This window comes from Sander vitreus, chromosome 17 (assembly GCF_031162955.1).
Source record: "Sander vitreus isolate 19-12246 chromosome 17, sanVit1, whole genome shotgun sequence".
Taxonomy (NCBI): domain Eukaryota; kingdom Metazoa; phylum Chordata; class Actinopteri; order Perciformes; family Percidae; genus Sander; species Sander vitreus.
In genome coordinates this window covers 29,432,355-29,458,602 of record NC_135871.1, presented here as the reverse complement: position 1 = coordinate 29,458,602, position 26,248 = coordinate 29,432,355, and the positions used below count along the sequence as shown (strand labels likewise).

Here is a 26,248-nt window from a genome sequence, read left to right as displayed (position 1 = left end):
GAACCAGTTGTTAATTAGCATTATCTCCTCTCTTACAATTCGGGCTGTCCCCGACTTAGAATTTTCATAGTCAAATCAGAATCGTCAAGTCTTGCCTATCGTCAGCTGATCGTCGAATCATGTGGGGGTGGGGGTTAGGGCTGCAGCAATCGATTATTTTAGTAATCGAGTATTCCATCGAGTAATCGGATAAGAAATACTTTTGTTTTATTGAAGAGCAATAACAATAGTTTGGTTTAATTTTAGGAAAAAGCTACATTTTATTGCCTACATTGCTTAAAATATCTCTCAAAAACCTAAACATTAAGGGCATTTAAGTGCCATATTACGTTGTTTTAAAAGAAAACATTTTCTGAAATGCAATAACAACCTCAAAGTAAGGCATACATTAAGTTGTGAACTTTCAGATCTACACGTTTCAACCTGAGACTGATGGGACTGTATATAGGCCTATATGTAAATATAAGTTATACTTAACCTGTTTTCATTTATATATTTGATTACAATGCTACACAGCTCTGTTACACTTATGCTAGTCGATCAGCTGTTTCTCCGTGAAGAGAGAGAGTGAGAGAGAGTGGTACGCAACAATCAGCTGTTTCTCCGAAGAGATAGTCAACAAGTCGGCTCTTTAGATCAAATTGTGGTCACCGCTACGTATTTTCTTGTCTTTGTTTTTGCTAGTTGGTGTGTTTGGGGTAGTTTCATCGTCCATACGACTCTGATTTACTTTTGTCGGGTCCGCTTCATGGAATGGATGATTAAGTTAGTTCAATGTTTTCTGTTGAGATGCTGAAGCACTGACGTCGTGCTATTATTGTGCTAAGCTAGTTTGGTTTTTCAGTAGACACACTGTACACAGTTTTTGTTTTAATCACGTTTGAACTGATTCCAAACTTTGGACACTTTCTGTGGTTTTCTCCAGCCGGTCTCTTCTCTTAGCCCCTTACGCTCTTTCTTCATTTTGTCATCAGTCTTCATGGCTTGTGTTGCAAGCAGCGTCAGCCCGGTGTGCGACAGTAATAATCCTCCGTGCGGAAACACCGCGAGCGATGCAACGTTGGTAACATGAATTAAACGAAGCTTCGAGGCAAATCATTTTGCATCGAGGATTTTCAGTAATCAAATTATTCGAGTTCCTCGAGGAATCGTTTCAGCCCTGGTGGGGGTGGGACAACCGTCGGTCTTGGATCATGGAAAGTAAAAACTTAAATCTGTCATGGAGCGGTTGGATTAATTTACCCACTTTAAAAAGATTTATTAAAAGCTTCAAATGATTTGCGACGAGACAAAACCGATTTAGAACGATGCGGGGCAAAGTTGCCTGAACCGGCCCGGAGGGACTGAAGGGAGCGAGTGTCGTTAAAACCAAGCCGTGACTCCGAGAAATAAAGCGTTGTTTTTGCCGTTTCATCACTAGAAATGCACCTGTAGCACGCATCTCACTATTACTGACGTTATCCACATTCATATTTACTAGGGATGGAAATCACCAGAGGCCCCACGATACGATATCATCACGATACTTAGGTCACGATACGATATTACTGCGATTTTAAACATATTGCAATATTCTGCGATATATTGCAATTTATTACCTTTTGTCCCCAAAAGGAAACTTTGTCAACATCTGTTTTATCTAAAAAGATACATTTCTTGTTCATCTCACTTCAATTTTATTGCTGAATGGGAATTCAAATGGGATTGTCAAGCAGACAAACGCATATGATAAAAGATCGATACTTGGCGTCTGTGTATTTATACAGTATTACAACAGCAAATATCTATGCTGGCTACCCTAGAAGTTATGGATTAAGGATGTACAAAGAGTCGTTGTGGTATGAAGATCATCCACCGTCTTATCTTGTCTCATCGGGGTGAACTGGCAGGTTCCAGAACGTTGCAGGTAGCTGCAAGTTTACACTCTTCTCGTCCAGAATCTTTGGTCTAACCTGGACTTTACGGTGCCGCGAAGATTTGACTATGAATCGGGCTTGTTACATCGAAGCATCGAATACTTGACTGTTTGGGGTCACCCTTACTTACAGTATAAGGCTTGTGGTGTGTGTTATCGGGACAAAGATGTATGCATTCCCAAAAATGTCCCTCCTCATGACTAAGCAGCCCTTCTAATTAATGCTGCGCAATGACCATCTCCAAAATCTGTTGGAGGTAAATGCCGTTTTCAGTGGTATCTTGACAGCCGGAGGGTCAAATGTTTCCCTTTCACTTTTTGCACCGACATTTCCATGGGTTCATGTCGGTAAATCAATGACCTGTTCCCAAGTTCGTCTTTCTAACCCCCAGGCTGTCACTGGCCTAGATAGTATTAGCTTGGTGTTTGTTATGCCATGCATGTATCTAGGGCTCACCTAGGTTAGCAGATAGAATATTTAACATGTATTGAATGGAAAAAGAGTCTAAATGGACAAAAATTTTGATTATTGGTTTTACAAGAAACAAGAAATGACCAAATGAATGAAGTGTTTCTCACCAGCAAGACTTGTTAATCTCTGTTTTTAGTGACACTCTCCCCACCCAAGTGTTTTTAAAGCTGTTTGAACATTAAAATAGAAATGAACGGTCACTCCTATCACCTAGGAGGCGTTTGCTGCCCTTGAGAAAGAGAAGAGAGGCAGAGAAGACGCCCTTGCTGCTTTGGAGTACCAGACTATGGGAAGAGAAGAGGCACTCGCATCCTTAGATGAGGAGAGGAAAGCAAGGGAGGAGGCCCTTGCCACACTCGGAGAGCTAAAGCAAAGCAAAGAGGAGTTGCTAGCATCCCTTAAAGAAGAGAGAGAAGGCAAAGAGAAAGCAATGGCAGCCCTCGAAGCCGAGAGGAGAGCCAAGGAGGATGCCATTGCTGCCCATCTGGAAGAGAAGCAAAGCAGAGAGGACGTGGTTGCTGCACTTGGTCAAGAGAGGAGTGGCAAAGAGGACGCCCAGTCTGTTCTGGAGGTGGAGAGGAAGGAGATGGGCCGGCTGGTTGAGGATAGAGTGAAGAGGCAACAGGAGGGTGATGCACTTCGACAAGAAGTCCAAGAGCTGACTGCCAGACTGGAAGCCGCACAGCGTCAGGTAGGCCACAGTATGATATTAATCTGTAAAGGAACACTTTCTCATTCACTTAAATGAGAAAGTGTGTCAAAACTTTTGACTAGTACTGTATACTATTTTTGTTAAAAATAATCTTTTGAGTTCTTGACAAAAGCTTTGTTTTGTCTGCCAGAAAGGTGTTTGGCGTGTGTCTTGGAATAATGGTTATTTATTTTTATTTATAGTTTTATTAAATGTTCTGAGTGCTACATGACTAAAGAAAGTGATATCTATGATCACAGGTGTCCAGCAAGACGGAGAGAGCGGAAGAAGTGTTGGTCCAACTACAAACTGCTCAGGCACAACTGGGCGATCGCTCCAAGGAGCTCCAGGAGAAGACTTTGCAGATCCACACCCTGACACAGGAAGTCCAAAACCTGAAACAGGAACTGCAGACTTCAGCAGCATCGTCCGACGGTGTCCGTGATCGGCTGGGAGAGGAAGTGTCGGAGCTTAGGAAGAACCTGGCTGTGGAAGAGGAGGAAAGTGAGAGCCAGCGCAGACAAATGCTGGAGCTGGAGCGTGAGCTAGGACAGGCAAAAGAACAGTTGGCACTCAAGCAGCAGATCTCCGACCAGCAGCTGGAACAGTTAACCGAGAAGTGGAATCAACAAGAAGCAGCTTTAAAGCGGCAAGTTGAAGAGCTGGGAAAGAAGCTTCAGGACAAAGAAGTGATGTCGCAGCAACCGCTGGATGACCTCCGGTCCGAGCTCGAATGCCAAGAACGTGCTTCCAAAGAAGAAGTAACACAGCTGAGAGCAAAACTTGAGGAACAGTCGCAGGCCTCGGAAAAGCGGGAACAGGAGCTCAACGAGAAGCTGCGAGAACAAGAAGTGATGTCACAACAGCAGCTGGAGGAGTTCAAACACAAACTGAGTGAACAAAACGATGCTTTAGATGATTTAAAGCAAAAGCTCAGTGAGCGGGAGCAAACTGCACAGCTGCTCAAAGCCAAACTAGAAGACGCTAAGTTTAACGGTTCAGACATTTCCTCTAGCTCTGCCGCTGAAGAGGATCTCAAGAGGTTGAACTCTGATCTCCAGACTGAAATTGCGTCCCTGAAGTCAAAGGTTTCCAGCATGGCAGAAACTCTCAGTAAAACGGAAGCTCAGCGAGCTCCCTCAGAAATGGAGATGATGCTAAAAGAAGAGGGCAAACAGGTGGAGCTAGCCGAGGCGGCCAAAGTGTCCGCAGAGAGAGTGGCGGAGCTGCAGAGAAAGCTGCTGGAGAAGGAGGCGCAGGTGACGTCCCTGCAGAAGAGCCTGCAGAAGGCGCAGGAGCAGCGGGAGGAGGAGGAGAGCCAGGCGGTCCAGGAGGCCCGGCGCAGGGAGGTGGAAAGGCGCCGGGAGCTGCTGGCTGTGGCGCATGAGGCCATCGCTCAGAAGGACGAAGAGCTGGGGAAGAAAGCCGAGGAGATCAACAGGTAAGCATGTTTGGGTGGGAACTTTCATCTCCAGCAGGGGGCGCCTCCACTGGCTCCAAAAAGGTTCTATAGAAGTCTATGAGAAAATGAGCCTACTTCTCGCTTGATTTGTTACCCTAGTCAACATTTTCACAATGAGTTTATGGTCTCAATCGCTAGTTTCAAGTCTTTTTCAATACAGCATGATGTTCATTTTGTAAACATTGGTCCCATTTATTTTTAAGTAAGTTTATTCCGGGTCAGAGGTCCGGAACGATTGGCACTAACAAATCAACAAAGTTTTAAGCTACATATATTTAAGTTAAAGGTCCAATGTGTAGGAATTTCTCTCATCTAGTGTTGAGATCATATATCACAATCAACTCTCACGCACCACATAGTTCAGACGACGTATTACAGCTACTGATGGCGCCGGTCTCTTGTGCTTTTCAATCTCCTTTTTCTTTTTCTGGGCGAAGAAGAAGACTCCTGTTCCTGAAATGTGGATTTTGAATATGTGTGGTCCTCCATGTTTTCTTCTTCAAACTTGCTGGGGCCGGGAAGCTACGATACCCGTTAGCAGCATTAGCAGCAGCTGTGAGTTTATCATGTGACAGAGAAAACGTGAAAGGTGGAGCAGTATGTCCTGTATGTCCCTTACCGGCTAACGTATTTCAAGATGGCGCATGAACATGGAGCGTCTACCCCAGTCATTGCAAATACAATGTAAAATTTCAAGCCAATAGGAACACTTGGAATTGATGGTGGTGGTAAATATTCATGAAAAAGGACAAGTTTGTGAACGGGCAACACAGGTTTTGAACAACAACTAAACACGTTACACACTGGACCTTTAAGTACTCTATTTTCCTGCTCAGCTTTTGTACTTGGGTACCAATACATGGAATTCGGTGACGGTACCCATTGCTACTTTTTTTCCCGTTTTTTCTTTTCGATTTTTCTTTGTGTATATTCAACATCACCAAAAATTTATCGATCAATAGAAAGATTATTTCAAACTAGAAAACGTTACACTTAATAGCGTATTGTATTCATTACACAAGGTATGGGCTGGGTCCGGATTGACTTGCTGTTTGGTCCGGACTTTGAGAAGCCCTGCTTTAGGGCCTGTCAATCAGGACTGAGGCTTAGCAATGCTGACTATGGCACTGTGGACATTTAAAATAGACCTGAACTTGTTTTTCTGTGTTTTCGTCTTAAACTGTGACCCTCTCACTGTGCGTTTGGACCTCATCAAAGTTGACTGGAACATTTTTGTCGGCTACAAATACCTAAATACCATTTATAATGGACTCTATCTATTCACAAAGCAGTCTCTCGGAAACAAAACAAACAGTATGTTGTCTTGTTATCCTGGAGTTGTTCATTTTCCTTCTCTGACTCAGACTATTCCCCCTGAGCTGCAGAGAAAACTAATAAATGGTGAGATGCGGTCTCTCTGTAATACCTTGTTTTATGGTTCTGTACTAGAGTATTACTCTGTCATTGTGAGAAACATTTTCTCTGTATTACCTTGTCTTCCATCTCCAGTACCTTGGTGTCCAGGGAGAGTTGCATTAATCCCTCCATCCGCCCGCCGTATTAAAGAATCTGAGGAGCAATGGTGTTGTTCTGAAACACAATGTGCTCACTTGTCTTTTATAAGTAATTGGTTGCAGTTCATTATCTTGTCTCACTTTCCCAGACTAAAAGAAAATGCCAAGCGGGACTCGGACAAAGTCAAGAGCCTCGGCCTCGACCTTCAGAGAAAAGAAGACGACACGTCAGACCTCAGAGAGAAACTAGCCGACTATAAGAAGCAGATCCAGCAGGTCCAGAAAGAGGTACATTATGTTTTTAAAACCTACACACAGGGCTCTATCTAGCACCCGGCGCAGAGCAGCGCAAAGCCCGACGCAAGTGTCTTTGCTAGTTTAAGACCGACGCAGTTGTCAACTTCCCGTCCAGCGCCCGCGTCGTTTCAATGACAAATGCACCTGCGCCCATCTGTGCGCCCATGGGCTGGTCTTACAGGGAGGTGTGTTCAGGTGCATTCTGGGCGTATTGCTATCTTGAGGCAGCGGGAAGTGATGGCACCATTGACCAACAACAACCTGGTCTAAAGTCAATAGCGCAGCATTTCATTGTTATTTTAACAGCAAATTAGTTACACACACACACAGGGACGCACAGCAGCTCACACACATGCAAAAGATTACAATTAAAAATATTGCAATGTGATGTAACCCTAAACGCCCAAAACACACCTAAAATAATTAATAAAAAGACACTTTGTACAACCCTTTTCAACCATGCGCACGGACCCTTTTTTCCACTGTCAAACTAGCAAAAGTGGATTCGCACACGCCCTAAACGCACCTGCGCCAGGTGCTTCTTATTTTTGTTTTCATTTTTTAAGATTAGTTTTTGCAATTTTAGGTCTTTATTTGATAGGACAGCTTAGACATGAAAGTGGAGAGAGAGGGGGAATGACACGCAGTAAAGGGCCGCAGGTCAGAATTGAACCTAACATTAACATGGGGCACACGCTCTACTACGGTGAACCACCCAGGCGCCCCATATAACGTTTTTTTTTTTTTTCTTTCTTTTTTTGTCATCACGATATCATCTGGCGCAATAAACCCATCGCGAAAGGCTGCGACATATCGCAAAATCCCCTCAGAGATGTCTTGTGTTGAGCTGTATTTAATTCAATGTTCAGTTTGTTAAAGAATGTTGGAAATCATTTCCTTTCATTTGTTTTGAATTCAATCAGCAATGTGCTGTATTTTAGCAGAATACTGAAAGCAGCAAAAATGCAAAACTGAGTACACTTTAATATCTGTTTATTTATCAGAAGAAATATCCTTATCACTATATTCAAAAACGGTAACGTATATTTTTCCTTCATATCGTGCAGCCCTCATTGATTTTGAAGTATGCAACACAGATATTACTTTTAGCTACTTTGGCTTTCTTTTGTTTGTTTTAAATTCAAGAAATTCAACAGTACTGTCGGGTTTTTTTTAAATGCGTCGGATGCAGAAAGCAAAACCTAACTTTACTTTTAATGATATTAAACAAAGAGAAACGTTCCCCCCTCGTCTTAAAATGAGCAGCCTACTTCCTTCTTTACTGCTGCAATGAAACGCTTGGTTACGTTGTAACCTTGGTTCTCAGAGTAAAGACATTTCCCCCGTCATACTCTTAATTGAAGTTTTCTTTATAGTAGTGTGTTAAAGTCTCGTCTCGTGAGCCGAGTGTCTCGTCACACCTCTATTGTTCAGTTTACGAAAGTCAGATTCAGGGAAACTTTGTCACAAACACTGGATCACTGTGTAGCGATACTAATTGGATGCAAACAGAAAACCGCTTGAATCATGTTTATCTATAATGTGTGACCTTTTGTTTCCAACTCCTTGATTACTAAAGATCTCAGCCATGAGGGAAGAAGAAAAGGTTTTGAGGCAGAAGCTGGCTGACGCGGAGAAAGCCAAGAAGCAGCTTCAGTCGGACGTTGCCAACAGAGACCGAGCTATTCAGCAACTCAAAGTGGTAAGATAGTCTGTCTGTCTTTCACTTTTCCATTTACCAAACCCAGGGTTTTTCCTGGCTCAGAATGGGCATTTTTTGGGGGTGGGGGACTACACACAGCAGAAAGCATGATCGGTCCGCGTTCAGTGAAGGCAATTAGTCTGTGTAACCTTATTTGACAGAAATAAATGCATTAACTGTGATTTCTGCCAATTTGATAAACAAAAATGTATATTATGCTTGAGTAAATTAAACCCCAATTACCAAAACTGCTTAAAAATATAATAATATATTTGAATGAATCACCAGGAGAGTCCGGTATACAGACTCTGGAGATCAAACTGAGATCAGCTCTCATATTCAAGTTCATGTTCTGCTCGTTCTTTTTTTATTTCGGTGCTGGCGATCTTCCTTTGGGGCTGGCTAAAACCTCTTTTGGGGGGGGTGCCAAAAATGTGTTAATGCAGGAAAAACCCTGCAAATCTCTGGAGGCTTTAAGCATGTTTTCACTAAAAGAGCATTGACCTCTTCCTGTGTGTGTGCCAGCATACAATCCAACAGATTTCCCTTTGGCTGGCTCCATACTGATATATTGCTCTGCCATCTTCATCCTTGAGTAATTTCCTCATCTCCTCCTCCCCTCCTCTAGGAACAATCATCTGACACCAAGTCTGACCAGACGCGCTACCAGAAGGCCTGCACAGGTAAACGATGTGTGTCTTTGTGTGTGCGGAAAAGCATTTTTGTCATGTTTGTGGGAGGAGAGCTGCCTTTGAAATCATCATGGCCAGTCCTTTTTTTTTTTTTAAGCGCTGCAACTGATGGTTATTGTCAAACTGATCGGTTAGTCCCATCACAAGTTTCCACAGCCGAATGATGACATCTTCAGATTGCTTGCAAACAATATTGCATTTATAATCAGATAAAACAGAAGAAGTCTTCAGGTACAGTATGCCCTGTGCCCAAAGTGAATCTCCCGAGCGGCTTTTCTGTTGAGGGTCTTTGGGTAAAACTCTAAACACGCTCTGTGGCTGACCTTTGACCTGTTTTATGAAAGGCACCTCCCTCAGGGGATCAACATATGTATTTTTTAGGTTGAATCTGGCTTCCTGCGTGTAAACCTGTACTGTGCGTGTGCCTGTGTGTGCGTTGATTCGTAGACCTTGAAGCCAAAGAGCGTGTGATAGAGGCCATGCGTTTGGCTCTGACGGAGCAGGAGGAGACGCAGGACCAGATGGAGCAGGTCTTGGAGGAGAAACTCAACCTCAACCAGGAGCTCTCCAGCGGTAAGGATCTAAAAAAAAAAATCTAAGCAAGATGATGTAGTCTGTCACTCAAATCTATAGTTGCAAAAAACAACAACAACCTGGCCACTCGATTAGCGAATATTATATAATAATAAAGTTATACTAAAAGTACTTAGTTTCGTCTTTGAATGTACGTATTCGTTTTGTTGAAACACTTTTCTTCAGTGTCTTGTTCCCTGGTTTCAACCATTTCAGAGGTGGAGAAATTGAAAGGGATGTTGTTGAAGCAGGACCGCCGGGGAAACGACACACACACCTTCGTCGACAGCCCATCGGATGACCTCAAACTGGCCAAACGGGAAACTGCCCAGGCTCAGGAAAGCTTGAAGGTAACGAGGGGAAGTGACTTTCAGATATTGTCTGATATTGTCCTCAGTCATCCACAAAGTTGGCCCAACAGCATTTGTCCATCTCTCCTTTGCATTCCTACCTTTTGAAATACTTCAAACAGATCCTCCAACAAAAAAAAAGACTGAACAATGTTCAGTGCAGAGACCACTTTTTTCATTAAAGTAAACTAACAAATGACCCTGGTCACATATACATATGTGCTGAGGTTCTTAAATAACAACTAGTAAGACTGATGTCTATTGTCGGATCAGAGTAGCTTGTCTTATATTTCTACTTATTGTAGGCACTACCCTTGTTGTTGTTGTTGCATTTCAGCTAAAGCATGTTTCAGGCACTTAATACAGACATCCTCATTACAAAAACAACCCGTTTGTGTACAGCTGTGTGCAGAGAAACACCAGGCCGAACGCAAGAAGTGGCTGCAGGAGAAGCTGTCCCTGATCGGCCAAGCTAAAGAGGCGGAGGACAAGAGGAACCAGGAAATGAGGAAGTTTGCTGAAGACAGAGAGCGCTACACTCGACAGCAGAGCCAGTTGGTAGGGAGAGGATGATATGCAAACACACTAAAGGCCTTAAATCAGTGTAAATTACTTTATATCAGAAACAGACTGCTGTTGTAGATTAGTGTTACGTTTCCAGCGTCGCAGCTCCGAACCATAACGTTAGTTGGGACAGACGTCTTGTTTCTTTAGGCTAACCATGTTAGCTTTAGCCTGGCTGGTAGCAGCTTTCTGCGGTGAAAAATGGCCGGGATATGTCGTGATTACGTGATTTAGTTTGTCTTTGCAGCGAACATAAAACACTGACTACTGTAGCTTCACTACCCATGGAGAAGTATGTGCATCACTGTGTCAGCGGCAGCTGCCGCTTACGGTACTTTTCTACACACGGGAGAGCCTCACTTCCCATTACGACATTTTAATTTGTGTTCTTTAGGTTTCAAATTAGGGCTGTCAGCATTAACGCGTTAATCGCGATGCGATTAAGGGCCGAGCATAATGCGTACATTTTTTTTAATCGTATTAATAGCATGCCGCCATTTATTAATTTATTTTCACTTCACTCGGCTTTGCGTTGTGCCTAACAGGATACTATTTTGCCGTACTTCCTCCTAACACATCCTGCTGCTGCAGGAGTAGCAATGCGGATTTCGGTGCCTCATTCTGGTGCCACTGATATGTCTGCACTTCTCTCTGATGCTCTGGAACAGACGTTACAGGAAACAGAAATATCGCTGCACGTGATGCTAGTTAACACTATACTCAACAGCAGCTAACGTTAGCCTACCGCTAGCTAGTTAACACTATACTCAACAGCAGCTAACATTAGCCTACCGCTAGCTAGTTAACACTATACTCAACAGCAGCTAACATTAGCCTACCGCTAGCTAGTTAACACTATACTCAACAGCAGCTAACGTTAGCCTACCGCTAGCTAGTAGCTGGATTAAACACGGTTAAAATGCTGACAGCTAACGCTAAACGGTGCAAAGTTTGACTGTGTTTTACTGTAGAGGATTCAACACCGGGATGTAACAATCTGCAGCGGCTGTTTTTGGAAAAACACAGAGTGCGTTCAATGAAACTGGTAATTTACAGCGTCGTGGTGCATTCAAAGTTGTTGTTAAATGCCCTTTTCCCATCTGGTGGTTGTTTTTGTCATTCAACAGCTATTTACTAGTGAAATAAGTTATTGTTATAGTGATTACATTATTATTAATCATTTAATTTTGACGATATGGCCTTAGCAATAAACAAAACATTCTTTAATGTCACCAACTGTTTAGTACCCTTCTTTTTTTAACTTTCTTAAAAAGTATCGGTTCAGGCACCGTTAAGGCACCGGTACCGTTTTAAAAGTACTGCTTTAGCACCGGTATCCAAACCAAACAATACCCAACCCTAATACTGACTCTAGATTCAAATGTGTGACTAGATTAAATATATAATAAACAAATACAAATCTTAAAATCAAGTTCATAAAGTCATTTTCTTTGCATTCATTTGATTCCCAATCAAGATACACTGGTAAGAATTGCTTTCCATTGTTAATATGTACTTAAAAACAGTTCTGAAATAGAAAAATAATAGAATTTTAATCATGTGATAAAACATGCGATTAATGGCGATTAAGTATAGAAATTCAGCGATTAAGAAAATGTAATCGTTTGACAGCCCTATTTCTAATACTTATAATAGTTTCTCTTTCTGTATCTCTTTTTCCATGTACATTTCCCTCTTTGTCAGGAGTCGTTGTCATCCCAGCTGGCTGAGAAGGAGCAGATCATGGAGAGGTGGAGGAAGGAGCGAGACACTCTGGTAGCAGCTTTGGAGGTCCAGCTACAGAAGCTTCTCTCAAGCCAAGCAGAGAAAGACAAACTCATCCTGCAGCTTCGCCAAAGTAACTTACAGCTGCCACAAGAGGTCAGTATAACATAGATGATAACAGAAACGGGGACTACAACACTGAAGATGTAAAGTGTAAGAACTTGGCTGCTTTTTTTACACCAAATGGACTGACAAGGTGAATTTGCAACTTAAAATGTTCGATCTGCTTCAGTTAAAGGGGAGATGGAGATAAGGCAGAAGAGGAAGGAGGATTACTGTCACACTCTTGTGTATAAGGTCTTGAGGCTTTTATTGGATTATTTAACCTTAAATAACAAAAAAAAAAAAGACAAACAAGAAACAAAAAAGTAGCTGCTAGACATCCGAGTAGTATGTTTCACCTCTGTATACACTCCAATCAATGATGTCAGAGAAATTAATTCCCATCATCCGTCAAAGCAAAACACCTGCTGTGAACTCGTTGATCAGGATTTATCCAGAGGTGAAACTTAACTGAAAGTTTGAACAGTATCAACCGTTTTTCTTTCTGTTGATTTTAGGGATGCACCGAATCCAGATTTTTGGGGTTTGGCCGAATACCGAATCCGAAACCTACTCTTATCCTCAGTCCATTAACACAGTAAACACATTAATGAAGTAAACAAATGGTTAACACAAGTTTTTAGCTGTGACTGTCCTTCCTTTGCCGTACCTGAAGTTTCTGCATTCTGGCTGCTGTCTGTAGATTCCTTCATGCTCAGCTCGTATTCTTCCAGATGTTTCATACCAGATGTTGTAACAGCGGTGATGTTGTGTATTGTTTAGGGTCCTCGCCACCACGAGACAAATCGGCATTGTAAATTGAACATGTAGCTGGACTTGAATGGCCTTCTTTTGACTGAAAGTACTGTCAAACAACACTTTCCACCTACGTTAATACCTTCCCGTAATCAACGGCGGCGTCATTACGTCGACCAGCGTAGCGTGCGTAGTGCAAGCGTAGGGTTCGGTTCACTGGAGAGAAAAAATTTCAGCAGAAACTGAACCCCGTCAAAAAGCCCAATATTCGGCCGAATCTGAAGCCGAATCCTGGATTCGGTGCATCCCTGGTTGATTTACCCTTTAGATAGGAGATCTTAGGAGAGCAGACCCACCAACCTTACTGAAACCCTACAGAATGGAGGGAGCGATCGTCAGCATTTTAACCCAGTTTGTAACAGAATTTAACTGATTAGTAACTGACAAAGATAAATATGAATTCCTCGCGGTTTCTCTCTCTACTTATTGGTTTCTGTAATCTTACACTGCAGAGGAGTGTACTTGGTGGCAGAGATTCTTCCAGTTTTGTCACACTTCTGCAGGCTTTGGGCCACTAGTTTGACTCGTTTTTTTTGTTTTTTTTCCTTCTCTGGTAATTCACAGGAGGTTCGGTAAGTGAATCAGCATTGTTAACATGGCACCGGATCTCTGTTGCACATGTTACATTTCAGTAATTTTGCACTTTGCACTCTCACATTTTGTCCTCACTGAGCTTTTGTTTGGTTTTTCAAAATAACATAATTTCTTTCAATGTGACCAGGCAGCCTGCCCAGGATAACTACAGAACACAGTGTGAAGAGCAGGCTGTAATGATTCTCCAAATCAAATTGACGCTCACCTCAATGTCTGGCAGAGCTGTATTGATTAAAAAATTTGCGAGACATTTGCAGCTAATTTAGTGCAGGTGTCTCTTTGTATTTGAAAAAAACAAATAATATGAAGGAAACTCGAGCCGTGTGACAGAGCAGTGAAATATCCAAACTGCTAATCATACAAGGATTATTGAAAGCAATGGGAGGTGGGGGGGCAAGCAAGCATTTAAAAAGGCTATTTTTTAAACCGTGATGCAGCCACTCGACATTCACATTCGGCTACATTTACTTCCAGCTAACTTCACTGAGAACAATGAGGATAAAATGGCATCACCAATCTAGTTTAACCAAATATTGTCCGTCTAGCTCGGCTAAAAACACCGGATCTCTAGATTTGTAACTCAGTGTTATCCCAGCATCGCATGTTCAAGGCTAGAAGGAATCGTGCAATGAAAAGCATCCACTGTTGCCCATGTCCACATCGGAGGAGGGTTAACGTTCGTGCTTAGACACGCTTGGAAACCTTTTGAAGTTTGATAGCAACTACAGTGGAGTTGTCGGTTTATTCATACATTTAAAAGATTGTTCTTGTTTCGGTTCCATTCATTTTATCCATATGTCGATCCATGCAAACACTATATTCTGCCACAGGATAACACTGCTGTCTGTCAAAACTAATGCATGTCAGGTTTTCAGGGTGCGATGAGGGCTAGGGACCAGAGTCGTGGTGCATTGGGAACCGTTCCATCACTTGATTCACATACAGCACAATCGTTCCAGAGTTTTCCACTGACTGTATTGTCTCGTACATTTGCCCGCGGATGTTGGTCATGTCTGTATAGGTTTCCATGGTTCAGTACTCGTCAAAATGTTCTCTAGCTTTATTTTTTTTTATTTCTCCCTGAATATGAGATGTACATCTTCCATCATAAATGGCAACCTCCGCTTTGTGTAGGAAAGCAGTATTTGATTTCAATGTGTTTGTATATCCAATATGCATTGGAAAGTGTAAAGGACTAACGAGTGCCTTTTCCTTTTTAAGGCCATATTTGTTGAAAAGGTTCAGATGCAAATGATATTTGAGCAAAGTGTGATGTCTTATTTATTTTTTATGCTGACTACAGAATTTTGGTGGCCTGCTTCCTAGTTCAAAAACTTAGTCCAAAAACAATCTTTTGAGATTCCTGTGGGCGGCTGTGGCTCAGGTGTCCCATGTCGAAGTGTCCATGGGCAAGACACTGAACCCAGAATTGCTCCTGATGCTGCGCCATCGGTGTGTGAATGTGTGTGAATGTTTATCTGATGAGCAAGTGGCACCTTGTATGGCAATCTTGGCCGCCAGTGTACCATTGTGTGTGAATGGTTCCTGTACTATGTAAAAGCACTTTGACTAGTCATTAAGACTAGAAAAGCACTACATAAATACAGTCCATTTACATTCCTAATTCTTGGTTGTTTAAGTTGCAATTATACATTTTCCTGTTGCTTTAATGGTTCCAAGCTCTGGATAACATTTTTTTAGTGGAAAGCATAGCTCTGCAGGGACAGGAAACATCCTCAGTGTCTATGAACTTCCTGTTACAGAGTGGTGATGGGGGTGTCGGCGTGGCAGAGCTGCAGGCCGCTCTGTCTGAAAGAGAGGCGGAGATCCTACGACTGAAGGAAGAGCTCAAGGACACAACAGCCGAACAGGGGGGCACAGTCACACAGGTGAAGCTTGACCCAAAATGTCTTTTTACTATCCTTTAACCACCACTGCTTAAAAGTTGGCTGTTTAAAGATGTTCTGACTTCATCCTTGAACAGCAGCAGTGGTCATTTATGTCTCTTGAAAATGTTCTCATGGTGGATCAGTAATATTGCAATTTGAAAGGAGTTTGCATGCCCTTACATTATTATTTATTTTTCAAACACTGCTGAGTCTTTTTTGAGGAAGCTTCTCAAACCACTACTGCATCATAGTGAATTCATCCGATGTCCATCAGTCACCGTGTTCTAAACAACTTCAAAGAGAACCATATAGTGAAAATGATTGTATTTATAGTTTTACATGAAAAAGTTGCGCGTTGCATCTGTAATCCCCTATGGAGGCTGTGGAAGCTTTCACCTTTCTACTTTATTTATTCATACTGGAGATTGTCCTTAGGTGAATTTCTTGTTTTAAACATCCTAACAGCAAGGTCCAACAAGTTGGTCGTCTTTCACTGCATGTTGACATTGCTAGTGTTAAACTGTTTTTGACACACTGTTTTTGTCTGTATCTGTATGTGAGAAACCCTCGGCTTCAGAACATAGGAGGCACTTTTGTTATCTGTATAGCTTTATCAATCTGAAATGACCCATAGAGGCTGTGGTTGCATTTAGCAGTTATTGTAGGAGCCCTTTCATTGGCAACCAGTGTGTGACACTGGGGGTGGAAAAGGTTTATTTAAATGTGGCCTAATTGGTTCAGCTGTGTTGCGCACAGCAAGGTCACAGTTTTTCGACCGTGGTTAGGTGTATGGTGAAAACGTGGTTTAGTGTATGATAATGTGGTAAGACTATTATCTTGTTTGATTAGTTTTTGTTTTTTATTTAAAAGAAACGGATCGTCATATCCAACTTTAAGTTTGAACTCTTGGACAACAAGTTATTGATTGGCAATTGTTTGTTCAAAAACACGCATCTACACCGATGCCACGCCAACAGTAGCCTGACAAGCCAGACCCACATCCAGATGTTGGGTGTGGGAACTCACCATTGGCTGGGCTCAATCCGAGGGGCGGGATAAACGGTCGTCTTTCAAATTCCCTCTGCACGCAATAGGATAGAACTACAACCAACCAGAGCAGAGCTAGTTGATAGATTAAACATTAAACTCTGAACACATCTTCCTTTTTTAAGAATGACTTCAGTGTCGTTCTTTGTTCTTTTCTCAAAGAAAAGCTGAACTCCAAGTCTTCCAGAGTCGCGGCCAAAGCCGATTCCAAAGACCGCTGTTCTCCAGCAGCAGCAGCCATCTTCTTTGTTTTCAAGTAGCAGGGAATTCACGCGGAACCGTCGCAACTCTGCCGTCATTATGTTAAGCCCCGCCCACCGACTCTATACACGATGTGATTGGCCTGACTAGAGGGTGCGTCTAGAGTTCTAGGCTACGCCAACAGTTTTTTTTTTGTAGGACGAAAGTAATAATGCATTGAATGTGTTGACATATTTTGGATGTTATACTTACTTTGAATTTCTTGTTCTGCATATGACAGACTAAAGGCAACACGAGCCCTGCTACATTGGTTGGGAATCCCCAGAGTGAAACCATTAACAGGAAGTCAGGAGGAAGGAGGGATACCAGAGCGTCTGTCAGCAGTCAGGTAACCTCAATGAGATGACATGAATTAGAAAAGATGGGGCTGTAATATACTTCATGAATCAAGTCCAAAACTTTGCAGACATATGTTGAACACATGACGTTGGATTAGAAGTTTACATTTTTTCCCACAATTTTTCACAAATATATTTTTCAATTAAGTAATAATTAATTAAACTTGATGCAAGTCTAAAATTACAGCAACACAACATTGCGATTGGATTGGAGTCATTCCATAAGTGCTTAAAATGACTTTACAGAACTGGTTGCACATTATCTCAGTCTAAAACTCACATGGTAGGAGATATTCCAAAAACACATGACAAAAATTAATAATGGAGCCAGTTAATGTCATCATAATACTCCATGAAAGTTGAATCCTTTGCAAGAAAATATGATTTGTATGTATATTGCACCAGTTGATAATGCGATGGCGATTATATTAAAAAACAAAAACAAAAAAAAAAACCTTTTTGAATGCCATCTCGCTCAGTAACCTGTGTGGATACTTTGTGGCAGCTGACCTCGAGACCTTGTAGTAACAGACGGACCAGCCTGTATCCTCAGATCTAGATGCACGTCTCACTTGAGTGACCAGGAAATGACCTTCGTGTCAATCATGTGTGTTCCCACAGAGCTCGGCTGGCTATCCTTCAGTGCTCGAATCCTCTGAGATTTCCACAGAGAACGGCAGGACGAGCCGCTTCCCCCGTCCGGAGCTGGAGATCTCCTTCAGCCCTCTGCAGCCGAACCGCATGGCTCTGCGGCGCCAGGGAGAGGAGAACGCAGTCACCGTCAAAATCACCCGCTCAGCACGCAAAAGGAAGAGCGGAGAGATGGAGAAGGTAAGTTCCAGTCAAACAAAAGCAGGTCGTCCACACACTCATCAGGCGTTGAAACATTTTTCATTTCCCAAGTAAGCGATACCTGAAAACTATAAATTAGCAAATTCCTCAGTGCCGTGCTTTAAGTTTTGCATCGATTGTCGCGTCTTTTGCCCCTTTGTGGATACATTTACTACTATGTGTCCAACTACAAAAAATGGTGCACGTGAAAACATGTCACTGTGCTGTATAAACCTGCATTTATACACCATGTTCCCTCTACATTTCCTAAATATAAATCATCACTAGATATTTATAATAGATCACTAGATAAAATAACCTGAGCCTCATAGATTGACTTTTTTTTATTTTCAGAGATGAGAATTCACTTTTCACACGTTATGTGGAAAAAATGTAACCCTTCTGAGAATGGGGCAACAACAGTTGTTATGCAATTGTCAGAATCTCAACAAATGCAATGTATGTACTGTGTAGGCAATATGTGACTAGTACAAAAAAATACAGACCAAAGACACTCCATGGAAACATGACCAGACTGTGAGACAGAAAAGTGAACTAGATAAAGGTTGTTTTCAGGACACCGCCTCACTGGAATTTGATTAAATGCAGCGGAGGAGCTGCACTTATGTTAATTTGTTTTGTTCTGACTAATGCAAGGGAAGTAGGCCAACTCCTCTGTCACAGTTGGCTCCCTGCATTTGTTTACAAGACACCATACAATAATATAATTCAGATCTAGAAACCCAATGCATGTCATTTTCACAACCGCCACACAATTTGTAAATGATTATTTTCTTTACTAAGCTATAATTTTGCGGTATGTTTTATCAAAGACAAATGTCCAGTAATTGTCGATCTAGCATTAGGTAGCTAAATTAAACGCACCACAATTTAGCAGCCTTTTCGGTGTTTTCCAGAATATTTCAGTTTTGTTGAATCATTTCATTATGAATTGACACTTAGACAAATAATCATAGATAGAAAAGAAAATGCGACTTCTGCCAAATCATAACCTGACGCGCCAGATGGTTTGTTAACACAGAACCATCTGAGAAGCCTTCATTGGAAACTGTTTGGAAAAGGCCAGGCGCTTTTAAGAAATGCCAAACAGAATCAGAAAAGCTTTATTGCCAAGTACGTTTTTTACACATACAATGAATTTGTTTTGGTGTTGTAGGTGCATGTCACACATTCTCTAAAATAAGTTAAACAAACAGAACAAACAGTATAAGTGTGTATGTATATGTATATATGTATGTATGTGTGTGTGTATATGTGTGTATATATATATATATATATATATATATATATATATATATATATATATATATGCTGGGAGAGTTTCTCCTCGTCACTGAGGTGGGTGGGGGGGACCTTTTTAAGGTGGTGGAGGTGATGCACTGTAGCTGGAGCTGTTGGGAGGTGTCGCGGGGGATGGTGTCAGGGAAGACCCTTTGTTGGGAGGTGTTGAGGGGAATGGTTACAGGACTGGCCCATTGTCCATGCTGCCATGCAAGAGAAGCCAATCAATCTGAAGACAACTTCATTCTGATTAATTGTGCATCTTTGACATAAAAACAAGAAATGATATGCGAGTCCTTCATTTGCCCTTTGTCCTTAATCCCTGTAGGTATAAAGCATACAGTATAGATTGTAAAAACACTCACATGCATGTACTGTACCATCCACATATGGGTGAGAAAAGCAATCTCATTAATCATAAATACCACTTACAAGGAGAAACACAGTAACTTTAGTGTTAGCACACACAGTCTCCCCAGAGAACATATTAAAGAAGCATCCCACTCAAAGAAACATGGGGTCGGGTACAGTTCACTTGTCACATCACGTTGTCACTGTGTGCAAAGGTTAACGCTGGTTGCAGCTGGTACGACTTCTCTGTTTAGAGGAGAAATCCGAATCACTCATGTTTTCTTCTTTTCTCCCTTTGGCAAACCTTGAAAACCTACATGTCTGCATTTGGAAAAATGCCAAAATAACAATTGTGTTGACAGATGTGAAGTACAAGATTGTACAAAGGCAACGGAGATTTTACACCATAATTTCTGCTCATTATTTCTTCTCATTGACTTTATTATTTTGAGTGTTAAATGTCCAAATATGAAAACGAGGTTTCTCTGAACAAATCAAGTCAATGTTTTCCTACTGCCCTATCGTGGATATTTACTCCATGGTTCCATATATAGCTACATAGTAAGGCCCAATCATATTATATATCCTCATTATTGTAATTTCACAGTGTTGGCTGCTTTCAAAACATCTGAATTGTCCTCGTTTCACCACAATCCCAAGAGGCAGTGTGCTTTGGAGGTGCTGAGTTCTAATCCAAATACACCTATTGCAGCATGGGGCAATTATATTATTATTATTATTATTATTATTATTATTATGGGGGAGTGGTGAGCTAAAGGTTAAAGAAGCTAGCTTGGGACTGGAAGGTCGCCGGTTCAATCCCCAGACTGGCAGGATAAAATCTGGGTGGGGAAAGTGGAAAAAGCAGTGCTTGTCCCTCCCTCATTACCACCACTGAGGTGCCCTTGAGCAAGGCCCTTAACCCCAACCGCTCCAGTGGAGCTGCTCAGTGGCCAGCAGATGGTTGTACTGGGCAGCTTCCAGGTATGAATGTGGATGATGAATGATGAGAAATTGTTCTCAATCGACTTACCTGGATAAAATAAAGGTTAAAAATAAATGAAAAAATGCCGGTAATTCATGCTTGCACGTGCTCCGTGTTATAAGATTACTACTGATAAAGTTACTTTAATAGCAACTGCAAAACAAACCATCAAAGCCAATTTCGTGCATGGCAAACCAGAATGATGAAATGATAACCTCAAGATATTATCAAAAGGACAACAAAAACGGTGTTTTGTTTGATCGTCACGGTTGAGATGAACTTTGAGTGGCGCAGCTTTTAAGTGGTGACATGATAAAAGTTGCAATATTCAGGCAGTTGCTATTCATTTCATGTACTCTGTCACTACAACACAATACGGTAGCGACTACTTTATTAATGGCCAACAAAACATACTGATGTATTCATTTTTGTCAGTTAACTAGTTTTATCAACTTCCAGCTGATTCACATTGTGATATGTATTGTGTTAATCAACACAACAGTGTTTCCCACACAGACTAATTTGTGGCAGTGCGCTGCTCTGTCAACACCTGCTGCCGCACATTGCGTTGTGTTGTTATTTTTTTTTAACGCTATTTAAAACACGCAGCTTATTCGATCATCTGCATTTCCTTTCCCTGCTCTCCTCCGTCTCTCTGTCGCTTGCATCTCTCTCACACACATACACACACACACACAGCCCCTCCGCCCGTGCACACAGCGTCTGTCTCCATAAAGGAGAGAAGTTCACGAAAGGTTGGCATCTCGTGAACACCTTTACACAATCACACATTAAAAAGTGCTATGAAAATTTTTTATATTGTGAATACGATGTTGTCAGTGTGTAACGTTGGAGTCCCGACTCTTAGCAAACAAGCGATTGCGCCTGCTTTAGAAAGTTAACTAGTCACAAGATTGGGGTAGAATGCAGTTGGGTTGTCGAGATCAAAACTCTATATGTAGCAGCTGTGAATCAAATAAACTAATTATAAATAATGTTATGTCATTTGTTTACTCTTACACTGAAAAATGCACGTGATGAGGACCAGCCTGAACCGGAGGTATCAGTCTGAAACAGAGCTCAACAGTCCGACCAGTGTAATTAGTTATGTTTATTAATTTGTTTACAATATTTTCAGGCTTCAACCAGTGAAAGACGGGGTTAGGGATTGAAGAAAGAGTAGGAGAGGAGGATGGCATCCAACAGCGTGTCCTCCTCAGTTTTTGATACTTGATTGTATGAAAATAAGTAAATATCTCACCGGGAAAAAAATGCTGAAAGTGTAGCTAGCTAGCCGCGATCTGTACATATAGGATTGAAGGGACACTAGCAGCTAACGAAACCCCTCACATTCACAAAAATGCGTTAAATTCAAATCGGACACAAGTGTTTGCTTTGTAAGACCTTAGGGTAGCTGTTATATAAGTGGCGTGACAAAATTCAAACTGTAAATATACTATAGTTATGCCGGCAGTCGGCCAGCTCCGCGGCACCCCAAGCCCCGGTAGTCCAGTAACCCAGAAACGGTGACTTTGCCCTAGGTATGGAGCGAAGCGGACTGCCGCTGTCTCGTCAGACTGTGTGGAGCTCATCAAGTCCGACACGTCTTACCAAATTTGCAATTAACCATACGTTTTGGTAAAACGGCCCATATTTGAGCTTTATATAGTTGATTTCTCACATCCAAAAAGTCTCAGAAGTGAATTTAGTAACGAAACATTGCAGTGTCTTAAATATGAGACCTGCTGTCTCGTCTACAATGTATGTGGTTCGCTCAACCAATCAGCACGCAGCTCATCTAAATATTCATGAGTGTACCTTATTTGGAAGAAAAGCTCTCGTTCCGAATAGGACCAAAACACAGGGATGCATAAGGGCCCGTAAAATAGCAACCGGGACATTTTCAGCCAAATCAATGTTACATACTCTCTTAGGAGACCTTAAGGAACAGTGTGAAATACCCTATATCATCATCCTATCACCCCTTTAAGGGTGGCAAGTCATATCTAAGGTCCTTCCTATTTCATCCTACTTCGGCGGAGGCTGCACGTCGGACGGTTCACACCTCGCCGTCGTCCATTACAGTTTTTGCCCATTGCTTACACACTAAAAACAAATGCTTAGACCAAAGCCTCAATACCTAAAGTTCTTGTAGCATTCCTTAAACACCGTGTAACCATAGCTTTAACACATTGTCAAATTTGCACTTCTTTAACACACTTATTGCGAAACACTACACACGTTTTCTTACATTAGACACTGTTCAAAAACGAAATCTCCTGTTGTCATTGGGAAAACACTGTTCAAAATGCAAAACTCATCTGGCAATTGTAGCCACTTACATACAGACCTGAAAACACTTGCACAGAAAACAGAACACCAATCGGTCTGAGCCTTAGCACTACAAATAGGCCTCAGGTAAGCCATTTTGAGAACTTTGCAAGCATGGAGGCAATGAGAGTCAGAGTAAGAGGAGGACAGAGAGAGAGAGAGAGGAGTCAGATGTGGAAGAGACATCGCCTGTGATGTTGACAAGGTCCCCCAGCCCCCCAGCACGCACGCACACACACACAAAACACGTATGTTTTTTTTTCTTTCCCAATAGCAATTTACAGTATCCAGTAATAGTTTTTTTTTTTACTTTTTTGTTGCTAAATTTAATGATTTGTGATTCTATTTTTCTTTATCTTTGTAAGAATGTTTGTTTTTTGTAAAAACTCTTGTTTGATTACTGCAGAAATTCTACTTTTGAGTTTTACAGAAGACTGAGTCTGAGAAAATGACAATAAAAATACAAACACAAAGACTGCAGTGTTGCTGGTGATATGAGAGGAATTCAAATGGTGCTTGTGTGTATGATTTTGTTGCAAGAATTTCATTTTCAGAAAGGAGTGTTAAGTTTTGATTGCAGTGTTTCATTTTGGCATAGATGCGAGTTGTTAATCTCCAAGTGCAATGTCTGATTGGCTTGTGTGTAGAGTTTTGACGTAATGAGCCAAATTCTGCAAAAAGTGTGTAAGCAATAGGCAAAAACTGTAATTCCTGACAGCTCAGGCATTAACCCTTACATAACCCCCAGTGATACAAGACTATCTCCAGTTTTCAAGCATGTTTCACATACAGGATGTTCATGTCAGGTACACACACTTTTAACTCTTGTTGTATAACTGTATTAAGCCCCCCCATATTTTTTGGGGTTGATCGTTGTTACAGTACCATCCCATCTTGGTGCAGGTTGGCAGATATAAGTCAGTTTCACGCCATGCGCAAGGACTTGTTGGCAGTGTTTTCACACCTTCGATGACAACAGCAAGCGGTCTGGCATAAAGTGTTGTCACCAAGGGCAAGGGTATGAATGCTATGCAAATCAGAATACATGTAGGCTTTTTCCATGTTGGAAAAAAAAAACTGACAAAGCTGAGTCTATTAAAATTTGGTTTTCAGAGATTTAGCAGACAAACAAAAAAGACCTTTGGTAGAAAAAAGATGCTTATACATGTCATAACATTGTATGGCAAAATCTGGCAAACATTTAACATAGCACACCCTAATTCTATTTTTCCATAGGTAAAAAAGTAGGTAATCTTCCTAAACAAGATGTTTTACTTAGCAGATATTATTTCATCTACCTTCAGTTTTCCCAGATGCATCTTGGCACTGCATCTTCACTCCACGGAAAGTGAACCTTGCTGAATAAAAGATGAAAATCACTTTGAGATGGCATCAAGAGGAAAGCTATTTAGAAACTGAATGAGTCAACTTTGCGATGCAGCCACTTAAAAAATTTTTCACACTGAAGTGTTTTTGATTAACATTTTGAAAAGTAGAGGTCAAAAGTAGGGCTGTCAAAAGATTAAAAAATGTAATCTAATTAATTACATACTCTGTGATTAATTAATCAAAATTAATCGCATACATAATTAACAATGCCTGAACCGATACTTTTTAAGTAAAAAAAGAAAAGAAAAAAAAGGGTACTAAACAACAGTTGGTGGCATTAAAGAACGGCTTGTTTATTGCTAAGGCCATATGGTCAAAATGAAATGATTTAATAATGTATAGCAATAACTAATTTCTGTAGTGAATTGCTGTTGAACCATCAGATGGGAAAAGGACATTTACAATAACTTCAAATGCACCACGAGGCTGTAGTTTACCAGTTTCATTGAACGCACCGTCTGTGTTGTTTCTCCGACGGCAGCTGCAGATTGTTACATCCCGGTGTTGAATCCTCTACAGTAAAACACAGTCACACTTTACACCGTTTAGCGTTAGCTGTCAGCATTGTAACCGTGTTTAATCCAGCTACTAGCTAGCGGTAGGCTAACGTTAGCTGCTGTCGAGTATAGTGTTAACTAGCTAGTGGTAGGCTAATGTTAGCTGCTGTTGAGTATAGTGTTAACTAGCGTCACGTGCAGCGGTGTTTGTGTTTCAGAGCATCAGAGAGAAGAGCAGATATATCGGTGGCACCAGATTTCGGTAGCCAGGGTTGGCAGGAAGAAGATTTTTACGAGTAAATGTTCCAATTAATGATCCAGGCAGAACATTCTCGTCTCCCTCCTTCATTTTACAGTCCAATGGGGCTAGAACGGCTCCGGGTCAAACCTCAATATGGAATGGATTAATCTGCGTTATTTTTTTTAACGCGTTATTTGTTCTCGGATTAATTAATCGAAATGAACGCGTTATTTTGACAGCCCTAGTCAAAAGAAGTTTTCACATAACTAAACAATACTCGAGCCGAGATGACACCAGAGTTTCAAATACTTTTAGTTGATACCTTACTTTAAGGAATATAAAATGTTTTTGTATTAAACCCCTTTTTCTTTTACCAAAAGAAACCAAACTTCTCAAGTCTTTAATATCTAAGAGTAGTAGAGTAGTGCTGTCAGTTAAACGCGTTATTAACGGCGTTAAAGCAATCAAAGCGTCAATTTGTTTTATTGTGAGATTAACGGTCTTTTTGGCCTAGCAAACTTTGTAGTTTTTTTTTCACCTGCTGTTGCAACAACTAGTAACATTAGAAAAACTACAACACCACACCGGATCTAGCTAGACTGGAAACTAAACAGACACGCCACACACACTTGTTTGGGCTTGCGAGCCGGCAAAAGAGTAGTAGGCTAATGTTACGTTTTGAGTGGATGGCTATGCGAGACGCCAAAATGGATGCCAATAAGATTCTCAATGGAAAGTTTACTTTTAAAAAAGTTGCCAAATGGTTCCATTGACAAGACCAAAGTGATCTGTGTGTTTTGTCGTTGTGAACTGAGCTATCATCGCAGCACGTCCAGTCTGAAATACCACTTGATGGCCAAGCACACAGCTGATGCCAATTCTCCCCCCCCCCCCCCCCCTCGTCAAAGCCAGGCCGATCCACTTTTCCATGTTGATAAGAGCATTAACCCTTATGTTGTCTTCCTTTCAACCTTGAAAAACACTTTTTCAGCGCTTATTTCTACGTCCCATAATTTCTGATATAAAACATTTAAAATGGGTCAATGTGACCCGAAGTCAACACAAGGGTTAAAATGAGAAAAAAATTATGGGACAAAAAGAAATCAAGGGACATTTAGAATAGATAAAAATGTGCGGTTAATTGTGAGTTAACTATGACATTAATGCGATTAAATATTTGAATCGTTTGACAGCACTATTTTTTTTTAAAGATTTTTTTTGGGGCATTTTAGGCCTTTATTTGTATAGGACAGCTGAAGACATGAAAGGAGAGAGAGAGAGAGAGGGGGAATGACATGCAGCAAAGGGCCGCAGGTC

General features: G+C 41.3%; 1 protein-coding gene across 3 annotated transcripts in view; it reads left to right on the top strand.

The window, feature by feature from the left end:
* The window catches only part of kif20ba (kinesin family member 20Ba), a 61,339-nt gene that overhangs the window by 13,645 nt on the left and 21,446 nt on the right, over window positions 1–26,248 (top strand). For 2 of the 3 annotated variants that reach the window (XM_078272918.1, XM_078272917.1), the window contains exons 19-30: window positions 2,602–3,078; window positions 3,339–4,519; window positions 6,204–6,342; window positions 7,931–8,053; window positions 8,682–8,736; window positions 9,193–9,318; window positions 9,535–9,668; window positions 10,071–10,226; window positions 11,937–12,113; window positions 15,233–15,358; window positions 16,887–16,994; window positions 17,626–17,835. In XM_078272918.1, coding sequence (XP_078129044.1) covers window positions 2,602–3,078; window positions 3,339–4,519; window positions 6,204–6,342; window positions 7,931–8,053; window positions 8,682–8,736; window positions 9,193–9,318; window positions 9,535–9,668; window positions 10,071–10,226; window positions 11,937–12,113; window positions 15,233–15,358; window positions 16,887–16,994; window positions 17,626–17,835 — 3,012 coding nt within the window. The remainder of the gene's footprint in view (window positions 1–2,601; window positions 3,079–3,338; window positions 4,520–6,203; window positions 6,343–7,930; window positions 8,054–8,681; window positions 8,737–9,192; window positions 9,319–9,534; window positions 9,669–10,070; window positions 10,227–11,936; window positions 12,114–15,232; window positions 15,359–16,886; window positions 16,995–17,625; window positions 17,836–26,248) is intronic. The other variant, XM_078272919.1, reaches the window with a different exon arrangement.